The sequence below is a fragment of the Temnothorax nylanderi genome, unplaced genomic scaffold (genome assembly GCF_030848795.1).
Source record: "Temnothorax nylanderi isolate EJ_2023f unplaced genomic scaffold, tnyl_v1.0 TNYL_tig0120_pilon, whole genome shotgun sequence".
Lineage (NCBI taxonomy): Eukaryota > Metazoa > Arthropoda > Insecta > Hymenoptera > Formicidae > Temnothorax > Temnothorax nylanderi.
Window position 1 is genome coordinate 440,199 of NW_027249182.1, and position 12,423 is coordinate 452,621.

Sequence of the window (12,423 nt, forward strand, 5' to 3'; positions counted from 1 at the left end):
GATCAACATTTGATATAACATTTGATTAGATTGACCCCGGTTTGAACCGAAAATTGTAAAGAATTCTATATTTACCGGCTAAATTAACACTAAAAATTATTTTCGTGTTTGCGTAAAAACTATTAACTAACAAACGTTTTAATTAGTCTAACAATCAATAACAAACGACTAACAATCGATTCGTAAAAAAAATGTCATAAGTCGAAGTTGTCCGGCTAAACTTCTATGAGGTGACGGCGAATTCTTGCAGATCGACAAACGTTGGTACGATCATGACGAAACGACCGAGCAACCTGTATCTTATCGCGATACATCGATGCCTCTTATATTGCAATATCAGGTCGATGAACGTTTGCAAAATTTGTTCTTTCTTTTTTACTTCATGTGCCTTGGCAATACCTTCCAATGTATCACATAATTGTTTAAATTCAATCTTAGCCTCTAAATCAGTGGCCATTATTCTACAGAAAAATCTTTAAATCGACTGGATTTTAACCTGGTGTGCCTTAAAAGATGGAATTTCTTTTCGTCATCTTGAAAAAACAATTATATACTTTGTTATTACCATGTTGCATACATATAATCATATGCATGCAACAGCAAGCATGCATGCAACAGCAAGCATGTAGCGACAGCAAAGATGCACTTAAAAACGTAAATTGCGTAAAGTGAGACTGTCTCACAATCGGAGATGGCAGATGGGAGTTTGGATCCTCCGTCCTCCTTCGAAAGAAAAAGAATTGTACGATGAGCGAGTAAGATTAAACATAATACAAGTTGAAAAATAAACATATGCATGTTTTGTTAGAAAAAAAGCTTTATAAATCTTAGAAAATTTACAGCACTCTATACTTGACGCACGCACGCGCGCGCGCGTACATATACATATCTATTAAATAAGCAGAAATTATATATAAAATATCGCACATTTTTGGACGACTCAAAGTGTATTTCAGTTTTGTATTCATATCGTGATATAATTCTCGAGACACGTTCTAGCAAGAAGATGGTTTTCGGATTGCAGATAGACGAGATGCAAATTTAAAGCTGCTTCCTTTCTCAGGTCCAAAAGATTCGCATGCTGTTTGACTAAATCTCCTGGATCTTCCTTCAGGACCAACTTGTAGAAGTGAATCGCAGACGGTATTAAACCAATTTGATGAAATGCCCGTGCCATATTGTAATAAGTTTCTTGTTGACCTTCTTTACCACGTAATTGCATATATTTCTTGAAGAAGGCTAGCGCTAAAAAGATAAAGATCAAAAGGGAAATTTTTGGAAAAATATATCTTACATTATTATACGTACTGTAGGGGAGACCGGGGCCTAACCGTCGCCGGGGTTGAACCATCAAATCAAATATCTCGGAACCTGTATATTGTGCGAACTCGCTATTAACATTGTAAACGCTGCTTATGGTACCCATGTGACCAACGGAGTTTCGGCAGGTTACCTGCCGTGTTATGATTTTTACGAGGGCAAACGTGTTTTCGGGAGGTGAAAGTTACATTTTCTGCGCGTGGAAATTTTGTAATATCTGCAATAATATTTGCTCTCCAAATCTCGAGGTACGTGATTATAAAGAGTAATGCATGCTGAACACGAATCCAGTGTAGTTTTTTCATTATCGTTGATGTCTAATATTTCGTGGGCGATCAAACCTAAAACTTGTGTTTGGGGTTAATCCGTCAGTAAGCAGTCCGGGTGCATTTCCAAGGCATTTCCGGGCATTTCCAGGCTCACTGCATATGGAATATGGATGAGACGGGAATTACAACCGTTCAGACACCGAATAGAGTCATCGGACGTCGAGGAGTGAAACAAGTCGGGCGAGTGACTTCTGCGGAAAGAGGAACCCTCGTAACTATTTTTTAATAATGTTTCGCATAAAAATTTTAAATAAATTTTTATATTTTTCTCTTAAAAAACAATTATTAAGATGTATCCTATCATTTTTCAGGATTAGATGTACGTATATGTATTGAAAATGCAGTGTGACGGTTAAACCCCGGCATTTTTGAGATTTCAATTTTTCCACCGTTGTCGTTTTTGCTCTATACCGGTTAAACAAAGCGACGTAGATAAAAATTTCCTATATAAATTTTGTAGCTAAAGGTTCACTCTTTACAGTGGTATACCACATTTAACTAAAATTATTTATTTTCTTGTTAAAAATCGGCACCGAAAAAAAACTGACGGTTAGGCCCCGGTCTCCCCTATAATATATATCATTACGTTAATATTACGTTAAATAAATGTATGCTCGGCAAGAAAGAAAGAAGAACGTATGCTAAATGTTCTCCAAATATTATTGTGAGCGAGATATATATGTTATATATGTACTACATATACACACGTATACCACGTACCTTGAATTACAAGCTGATTCTTCTTAGCCGACATCTTTTGACATGCCATTTGTAATTGCGTCACGCCTATTAACAACGCTAACAGTGCACTAGGTGCTACTTTAAAGAGAGACATATAGCCATTTAGAGCATACTTGTAAGTTCCCGAAACGAGACAGTTGTTTGCATGCATGATATGCAAATATGAAAACACGTCTCTTCCAAGTAATCGCATTATAAATCTGTTATGCCTCAAATCTTCTGCTCTTTGAATGATTATATTTAACAAGTTCCACGAGTTGGACCTTTGACAAACACGTACGAATTCTCGGACGATATTGTATCCGTAGAACGAATCCTTATTATGAATGCAAGAAATCAAGCACAGAAAGATGATATGAGAGTTCCTCTTTTTAAATCTCTTTGACGTCAGAGCGGTGAAACATAATCTTTGAAGGAAACCATACTTGTTTAATTTACACGCTAGTTTACACATTTGTAGGAAAAGTAGAAATTCATTTTTCTCGCTCGGTTTCGCATTAGCGATAAACGTCGGGGCGTTTTCATCTTCCAACCTTTCCCCGCAAGACAAACGACGAAGTTGCAGGCTATCGAGCCGTTGGCGAACACCCGTTGCGCGTGCTAATGCATTTAATTCGACCTTCCTTCTTATATTAACGCAATGTCTTGAGAAAAGTAACATTCCTGAGGAAAAGTATTCCTCATATCTTCCAACTTTGAAAAGCAGTAGCGTTCTTTGATACAGAACATCAGGATCTAATGTATCGGATTCGGGATCTTGGTAGAGAACTTGTATTGCCTTATCGTAATGCTCCGACTTTTTATAAAGCTTGGCTAGAACTAATCGTGCGTCTAAATACTGCGGCGATAACCTTCGGACGGCTTCGTAAGATTCTATGGCTTTATCTAAATTATTGCAACCAACCCAGCATTCCGCGTGCCTCAGCCAAACTTTGGCCAAGCTAAATTTCGAACTTTTAACTAACGGATCCAACAAAACCATGGCACACTGAAATTCCTTCTTGCCCATCAATGCTTCCGCTACGTCTAAAAAGAATTCTCCATAAATCTCTGGATTCCCGCGCATGTAAAATTTAGGTAACAATTTCTCAACTATCGAAATATAATCCAATTCGATGAGAGTTACGAGAAATTTGGCTTTCAATTCGACAGGCACATTATCCGGTACGTCGCAAGACTCTATTTCGTCGCTATTTTGGCTTCTCGATGGAGCTAACGTAGCTTTTCCTTTCGCGTTACTACGTACTTCATCCTTCTCGGACTTGGGATCGTTGGCCGTTGTCCCTTTTTCGCCCTCCTCTTTCTTCTTATATCGTATTTGAATATTTGTATACTTGACTAATACATCTAAACATCTCTTAAATTGCTTCAGCGCTATTAGCCTTTCAGTCATGATATTAACTTCATGTGATGTAATGAGATCAGGAGTACATTTGGTAAAAATAGTTTCGACTGCTTCTAGTGCTTGTTGTTCATTGTTATCCTCTTGCACATAATGTTTGGCTAATATCTTTGCGTATTTTATTATAGATTTACCATCTTTGGCTTCCAATTGATGAATCAGTTTTGTATATCCTCGCCAGTACGCTTTATCTCCGATCTCTTCTTGGAGGCGCGCTCGCTCCTCGTATAAACTTATGTCCTTTGGACTGGCTTGAATCGCTTTAGAGTAACACGTAATCGCTTGCTTCATATCGCCGATTTTCTCTGACTCTTTAGCTAATATTATCCACTGATTTGCATTTTTCGGGCTAAGATACGCAGCGATTAAAGCAAATTGCAACGACTTCTCTGGTTGATCACCATATATCGTAGCTAACGACCGAAACGGTTCTGGATCGCTCGGTACTTGCCTAAAAGAATAATTGATGGAGAATGTTAATCAAGGCACTCACTCGAGCAGCTCGAGTACGTAAAAATTTTAACCAAGCGTATTACGCTACAATAACACGATAGAACCGTGAGAGAACTTACCTAATGATCTCCATGCATATTTGAGCCGCTAACTCATTTTCTCCCTTTACGTATCTTAAAGTTGCCTCTCCCATAAGTCCTCGCAAAACTGGCGGTAAAACGCGCCTTTTCCTTTTCTGACGCCCGTTGTTTGCTTTGTGTGGCTTTGGTTCCATGATCTTTTGTACATCAGCGACGTGATCGAATCCGATCGTCCTTCTAAAAATAGAATTAAATGTAATTTTCGCGAATTAACTGTCAAAATGATTAAAAGATCAAAGGCCTTTAGCCATACCTGGACGCATCGCTTTCTATCGTCTCCAGATCTATATCCTGATCCATCTTTGACGAATATTCGCTAAATGTTAACTCGTTGTTCAAGAACTGTTTTGTTAACCGATCTTCCTCGTCGGCAGTTAGCGACGTATCCTGATCTTTCGCATCCACGATATCCTTGTTGTAATTACACGACAGAGAGAATGCACAATTTGGAATAACGTCCGTCACCTCTTTTATTTGCAATACCTCTGCCTCGACAAACTCATTTATATCCATATCCATTGAGCTGATGGCACTTTCGTCCAATTCTTCAATTATCACCGGTGCTACGCTACTACTATTCTCACTAATAGCGAGGCTGTCATCGGCAGTCGACTTTTCACGTTCCACTTCCATCGCAGTTTTTTCAACCACGTCCACGTCCACGCTGATGCTGATGTTTCCTTTGCTCGCATTACACTCCATAATGCGTGTAAATACGCTTCGCCGGTTTTTATGCCTATGTTACGTAAGACATTTCTAATATTTTATAAGTAAATTTTGAAAATACCTACATTCAACCGTAACGTTATCGCGTTGACTTTGCTATCGCTACATACCGATACCATACACTTATCATAGAGATTCGCTTAGGTAAAACGAATGTACATATGGAGGGGTTAAAGCCATAGTGGTGTAAGTCACTTTTTTTAACCTATCGAGTTAAGTTCATAGATGCAGTCTACACATGCAGATATGTTGAAAAAAGAAGAAAAAAAAGTGGTCAAAAAAATTGACTTACACCACTATGGCTTTAACCCCTCCATATGTACATTGCCAATATTTACCTGCCGTAAAATTTCTCTACAGGAAAAATGTGCGAAAGAAATAGAAAAAAATTATACGTGATAAATCGATTAATCGCCAAATGAGAAGACCGGCCGGTCTTTTGGAAAGTTCTGCGAAATCGCGAAATCGGTAAACCAGGTTAGGGCCAGCGCACGAACATTGCCGTAGCGTCTTACGCCACGTGAGAATATTGCGTCACGCGACACGCGAGCCAATCTTGGAGGATTTACATTGCGTCCGATGTTCGACGTACGACGATCCGACATCCAATAACAGAATTTATTATTAGAGACAAAAATTTCCTATTGGATGTCGGATCGTCGTACGTCGAACATCGGACGCAGTGTGAATCCTCCATTATGGCAACACTGGCTGCGTTTTGCCGAACCTCCGCTAGCTAAGCCGCTCGGTAGCAATTAAGTGTGACTGGTTAGATCCAAAGGTAAGAACGAATCACATTCAATTGCTACCTAGCGGCTTAGCCAGCGGAGGTTCGGCAAAATGCAGCCACTGATCTCTATATAACACTGGATGGCGTATGCTATGGAAAACCTTCCCACTCGGCATGTAATATTTAAAAGGCATTTCTGCAAAATTCCATTTGAAATATTACATCTTTCATTAATATTTCAGAAATTTTTCACGACCGTTTCTACATCATTTCGGCAATGTTTCAATGTCCGCAATTATTTTAAATGCGACCATGCTGAAAGATTTAGGCAATGTTATGAAGTATTTCTCAAATATATCTACGAAATATTGCGGAAACAGTTCAGAAATGTTTCAAATACATTTTACACTAAAAAAATGTTTCGTATTAGCAAACAAAATTTTCTTACTGACGCAAAAACTATTTGTTGATATGTGAAAAATAAAATATTTTATTACCGGAACAAAAAAAGATATATTAAGCCGTATATGTGCGTATAGCCGTCGCGCGTTTGTCCGAAGAAATCCGCTCTCTCAACCGGTCATCACCCATCCAAGTAGTATACCGGCGCCTTGTCGCTTGACATCGATGATCGAACAGGGTAATGGTGATCCTCTGACTCTGACGCTTCTTTCTTTCTTATACTTGCTTATTTTGGTGAGCATAAAGCTATCGCATAACAATATTAACAATACAGATATACGAATAAATTTTTTTTACCAGTCAGCGTCGAATATTATTTTATATTAAATATTATTAAATATTTTATATTTTATATTAAAAATGCCATATGACAAAATTTGGAATATCAGAAAATCTTCTTAATATATAAAAGAGAAAAAATGCAATAATTATATAATAATAAATTTAATTTTTTATAAGTTCTAAAGTCTGTCAGCAACTTTTCGGAAATATTACAAATGCAATAATATATTATTACGTTTGCATTGCACGCGTTATATTTTTTAATGTTTCACATACAACATTGCATTTGTAATATTTTCGAAAAGTTGCTGACAGACTTTAGAACTTATAAAAAATTAAATTTATTATTATATAATTATTGCATTTTTTCTCTTTTATTAAGAATTTTCTGATATTCCAAATTTTGTCATATGGCATTTTTAATATAAAATATAAAATATTTAATAATATTTAATATAAAATAATATTCGACGCTGACTGGTAAAAAAAATTTATTCGTATATCTGTATGGTTAATATTGTTATGCGATAGCTTTATGCTCACCAAAATAAGCAAGTATAAGAAAGAAAGAAGCGTCAGAGTCAGAGGATCACCACTACCCTGTTCGATCATCGATGTCAAGCGACAAGGCGCCGGTATACTACTTGGATGGGTGACCGGCTGAGAGAGCGGATTTCTTCGGACAAACGCGCGACGGCTATACGCACATATAATACGGCTTAATATATTTTTTTTGTTCCGGTAATAAAATATTTCATTTTTCACATATCAACAAATAGTTTTTGCGTCAGTAAGAAAATTTTGTTTGCTAATAAAAAACATTTTTCTCAGTGTAAAATGTATTTGAAATATCTCTGAAGTGTTTCTGCAATATTTCGTAGATATATTTGAGAAATATTTCAGTATATTACCGAAATCTTTCAGCAAGGTTGCTTTGAAATAATTGCGGACATTGAAACATTGCCGAAATGATGTAGAAACGGTCGTGAAATATTTCTGAAATATTAATGAAAGGTGTAATATTTCAAATAGAATTTTGCAGAAATGTTTCTGAAATATTATTACATGCCGAGTGGGGAGCTAGAGTCTAGCTGCTAGACCAAGCAAACAAACGTCCACATATATAGTACTGTCTTTTTCAAAAGGCACGAGCTTAGGTTCTTGATCCAATAAAAGAGAAAAAAAGATGTATACAATTGAAAATTTATTTTATATAAAAATTACATATATACATATACAGAAAATATTTGCATATAGTAATGCAAAACTTTTACAATTATGAAATGTATCATTTCCCAGCATGTTACTTGGTGTTTGCTGGTGTTGGTATTTGTAATGATTTGAATGATATATGACAATCAATAAAACATCGCGATGAATATAAATAAAGTCAACGTGATATTTATCGAAATATATTTACATATACTTACTGTCCGTTCTTTATAATGTTTCTGCAACGTTTACTACATTTTCTAGATTTTTATTTAGATTTATCTGTCTTTTTCTCTCTCATATACATCGAATCACTAAATATTTAATCATATTGAGTTACATCAACAAATCAAATATGATCCAAGAACGTTGTGTGCAAGTTTCCTGGATGAAGTAGATTAAAAAATCTTAAAATAATGATAAGTGAGTTTCAAAACAAAGTTTGGTCTCGCAATGGAAATTGAATTACAGGCAATACACTCCCTTTCCATAAAAATTGCAATTGTAACGTAACGAAGAGAAAGCCACGGTACGTACAGCACTATACCTTTCCTAAAAGGCTCGATTCAAACTCTGTGGTCCAATGAAAAAGAAGAAAAAATGTAGACAATAGAACATTTATTTTATATACAAATTACATACACAGAAGGCATTTGCATATAATGGCGTAAAGTTATTACAATTGTTAAGTATTTTATTTGGTATTTATAACAATTTTCAAATAATATGACAAGCAATAGAACATCACGATTTATAAAACTCAAGTCAACATGATATTTATGGAAGTATGAAATATAGGTACTGTCCGTCCTCTGCAATGTTTCTACAACGTTTACTACATTTTATGAATTTTTATTCAGATTTATCTCTCTCTCTTCCTCTTTCCCACTTACAAATATACCCAATCATTAAATATTTAATCAATAAGGTATGTTACACAATAAGTCAAATACTATCCAAATTCGTTGTGTGCAAGTGAGCTGGATGAAGTATACGTAGATTAAAAAATATTCTAACTGAGTTCTTCTCGGTAAAGAACAAGGAACGGAGTTTTCTTGGATCTCGAATAGGAATACTATGCAAGTGTAACGTCCTATGCTTGTTGTGTACTATGTCATCTAAATCTGAACATAATAGTACAGCTGGTTTTTCCTCCATTTTTTCGCCATACTCGCGAAAAAATGGAATTAGAACGAAGAAATATCTATCGTTGTTTTCAGAAAATATTTGACTTATACGAGGATTATCGTATATAACTCTCGCGCTCTTCTTTTTAGTTGGATAAGAGAAGATCTTTATTATATTATTACAACCTTCCACATTGCATGTCTCTGTGATAGTTTTTAAAACCATTTTATCTCGGTCAGCAACATCTGCAATACATATTAATGTGAACTTTAAGTTTGTCTGACACCTATACACATAAATTATGATATTTACCAATATAACACGACATAGTTTCAAGCGTCAGTATTGGTGCATCGTTTGGCGCAGAATATAATCTAATCGAATACAACGGAACTTGGTTTACCCATATATCCTCATCAGGAAAATAGATGAAACAATAATATTGATATACAATAATTAATTTAGCATTAAAAATGAAATGTTCAGGAACACTGAAAAACATATAAGGTATCTTCGCACCTGATGATGTCCACACACCTGTGCATTGTTTAAATACAAAAGCAAAAATTAGTATAATAAAACGTTTTTTATTAATAAAAGATAAGTTTAAGGATCAACATATTAAATTCATAAATAATAATAATGAAAAGCAATCCTATGACATAATCTCTATGAAAAATATATACTCATTTCTACTTAAATTATGTACGTATATAGATAAATCATTTAATACATACTTTGCACATAATATTAACAAAATGTGCACATTGTGATAGCTACACAATTAAAATCACCTGTAGAAATATCGTAGATATCAATAGTATTCAGTTTTTGTTGATCCCGTCCCACACCTCCTACAATATGCAATTTGTCTTTCAAAAACACAGTAATCATATCTCTTCTCTCAACTGGCATACTAAAATATTTGTAAACGATTTTAACAAATATAACATTCTGTTTATTCTATTACTTATCTATTTATTCTTATTTATCTAATAATTAGGATATTTACACTGTCTCAAGAATCCATTTCTTAGATATCATAGAATAACGCCATACATTTTTGTTGAATATTCCTGAACCAATACCGTATTCTCCACCACAAAGATATAATTGGTATCCTAAAAAAAATCGCATAAAATACTAATTAATATTAATAAGTAAATAATACAATACTGTTTTAGATAAGACGTAATAAAAAAAGACAGTCTGCATACTTCTCGCAGTGATTTGCATTCCTTCAAGAAAACTACTAGTGCTGGAATGTTTGACAATATCTGGAGGATATTCGAATGAAGTTAACTCAAAAAAATCATTACCATCCCAGCAATTAATATATTGTTCACCATTATTATCTTCACAAGATATAATACCCTGTAAAATTTTTTGTTTCTTCTCCAAGATATATAAAGGAATTGTAAAATCCTGCAAAAAAAAAGATTTTATATTCATAGAATTCTAATGCATTAATCATTAATGTATAGTAGAATATATAAATAGAAATAAAAACAAAATAAATATGGGGATTATATGTATTGGAATTAGAAATCTCCATTTTATTCAAAATATATTAGAAATAAAGATCTATAATTGCTGTATTTTTTCTAAAATTAAATTATTCTAAATGTTATTTTTGAACATAATACACTCACATGATGATGGTTCATCCACTCGCGTGTAATATCAAGCAAATGAGATTCTGTAGCTCTTAAATTGATGTTTCCAATTAACTTCATAAAATGCTCTTTCGACAACTCATAAATTGAATCGAGTGGCAGTTCATCGAAACGATCTAAGCAAACAGCCAAAGAAAGATCTCGTAGCACATTAATATTTAATTTTTGTGCCAGTAACCAAATTTTAATCGCATATATTGGTAACATAAAGTGTCTCTCAAGCTTGTCGGTTATATCTTCTATTAATTTATCTGCTGCAAATAGAATGCCTAATTCCAGTAGACTCAAGAGACGATCAAGCTCTTCAAAATCATAACTTGTTGCAGATGTAAATGCAATTTTGTCATGAGTCCAACCAATAAAATCCTATAAAATTATTATGTATCTATTTTGGTTGCACAATGAGATTATTCGTGCCGATAAGACCCGATACAATTTTAATATATACATTTATGTTTATTAAAAACTTGCGTTTTATATTAAGTATTTTGATATAACAAATTAGTTACATATACAAAAAAAAACCAATGTTTTGTACGCTTAAAAGCGACTTTTTTCTGTAAATACAGCCAAGAATTAGAATGTTCTAACCTGCAGCAAAATCGAGGAAATATCATAGTTGACAATGTGTTCTGTCTGTCCATATTCTAGAAAGTTCGCGGACAAAAGCGCAGCAAAGTACTGACTCTTGTCGATCAATTTTTGCTTCTCAACTTCGAATCGCTCCTCTTTGAGAACCAACGTCACTGTTTCGCGTGGTTTTCCGCTGTTTCCCTCTTTGCTGTTACTTTCCATTGTCAAAACCGCACGTGTTATCAATTAGATAAATATAATGCATTTAAATATGCTCGCTGAAGTAAACGCAGAAACAATTGTAAAATTTAGAATAGCGTTAAATAGAAGTCGGTTAGGTTGCGATGTAGTGAGTCGATGTACACAAAAGTAAATAAGCGAGGGTTATGAACTAACTACGAATCGTTTTTCCCAAATTTTAGCCAAATTAATTAATGAATCTCATTAAACTTATGCTCGTTTTAATCAGTAAGATCAGCCGCAACCCGCTACAGAGCCGGATTTTGGAAAAAGGATCAAAATAAATTTTCCAAAAATAAATATTACGAATATTGCAGTTAAAAGTTCAGTTAAAGACAGAGGTCTCCACCCGTACTCCTGTCGACCCTTAAAGCCTTGTGTCCACGATGCTAGAACTGCGTCCGAGTTTCGGTTTAATCCAATCAATTTGCAGCTCTTACAGAAAAGCAGCATGCAGTTTCATTGGCTTAAACCGAAACTCGGACGCAGTTCTAGCATCGTGGACACAAGGCTTTAGACGGTCTTAAAGATGAGATCCGACTATGAATACCAGCCATAAGAGAATTTGAGACGGAGGAAATAATGTAAGAACGTAACGTGTAAAGAGAAGGATCGGATGGATTTAATAATTATCGGAAAAACAGTTAAGGCCTCATCTATATATATAAAGACAAATGTCCTGACTGACTGACTGACTCATCAACGCCCAGCCCAAACCCCTGAACCTAGAAATATGAAATTCGGGTAGTGTATTCCTCTCATGACGTAAGCACCCACTAAGAAGGGATTTTTAGAAATTCGATCCCTAACGGGATGAAAAGGGGTAAAACGTGTTTCACGGATACCGTAGCGAAGCACGGGTGTATCAAGCTAGTAGTTTTATAAGAACGAGGGACTGTCCATGAAATATGTCGCATCCCGAGAAGAATACTGTCACTGCAACTTAAAACATTTTATTTTTGAGTTAAGCCCATAAAGAGCTATGCCTAAGATGTTACCTTTATCTACA

General features: G+C 34.9%; 2 protein-coding genes across 8 annotated transcripts; both read right to left on the reverse strand.

The window, feature by feature from the left end:
- Nucleotides 1-799: 799 nt before the first annotated feature.
- Nucleotides 800-5,653, reverse strand: LOC139776431 (general transcription factor 3C polypeptide 3-like). Of its 5 annotated transcripts, XR_011719076.1 has the most exons (7): nt 5,222-5,430; nt 4,639-5,121; nt 4,365-4,562; nt 2,370-4,243; nt 1,662-1,840; nt 1,309-1,537; nt 1,106-1,245 (listed from the first exon to the last, which is right to left on the reverse strand). XR_011719076.1 is itself a non-coding variant. In XM_071713062.1 (5 exons), exons 2-5 carry the CDS (start codon nt 5,085-5,087, stop codon nt 965-967), a joined length of 2,802 nt encoding a protein of 933 aa, XP_071569163.1. In that variant the 5' UTR covers nt 5,088-5,121; nt 5,450-5,653; the 3' UTR covers nt 800-964. The 5 variants fall into 5 exon arrangements, 3 of the variants coding, with proteins under 3 accessions (XP_071569163.1, XP_071569164.1, XP_071569162.1); XR_011719075.1 differs by having other exon boundaries at nt 1,309-1,840; XM_071713062.1 differs by lacking the exons at nt 1,309-1,537; nt 1,662-1,840; nt 5,222-5,430 and adding an exon at nt 5,450-5,653 and having other exon boundaries at nt 800-1,245.
- Nucleotides 5,654-8,398: 2,745 nt separating this feature from the next.
- On the reverse strand, nt 8,399-11,785 carry LOC139776434 (uncharacterized). 3 transcript variants are annotated; one of them, XM_071713069.1, is made up of 8 exons: nt 11,193-11,785; nt 10,578-10,967; nt 10,143-10,350; nt 9,938-10,046; nt 9,720-9,841; nt 9,445-9,462; nt 9,238-9,299; nt 9,065-9,170 (listed from the first exon to the last, which is right to left on the reverse strand). In XM_071713069.1, the coding sequence occupies exons 1-7, from the start codon at nt 11,394-11,396 to the stop codon at nt 9,265-9,267; spliced, it is 1,086 nt and encodes a 361-aa protein (XP_071569170.1). In that variant the 5' UTR covers nt 11,397-11,785; the 3' UTR covers nt 9,065-9,170; nt 9,238-9,264. The 3 variants fall into 3 exon arrangements, with proteins under 3 accessions (XP_071569169.1, XP_071569170.1, XP_071569171.1); XM_071713068.1 differs by having other exon boundaries at nt 8,399-9,170; nt 9,238-9,462; XM_071713070.1 differs by lacking the exon at nt 9,445-9,462.
- Nucleotides 11,786-12,423: the final 638 nt, after the last annotated feature.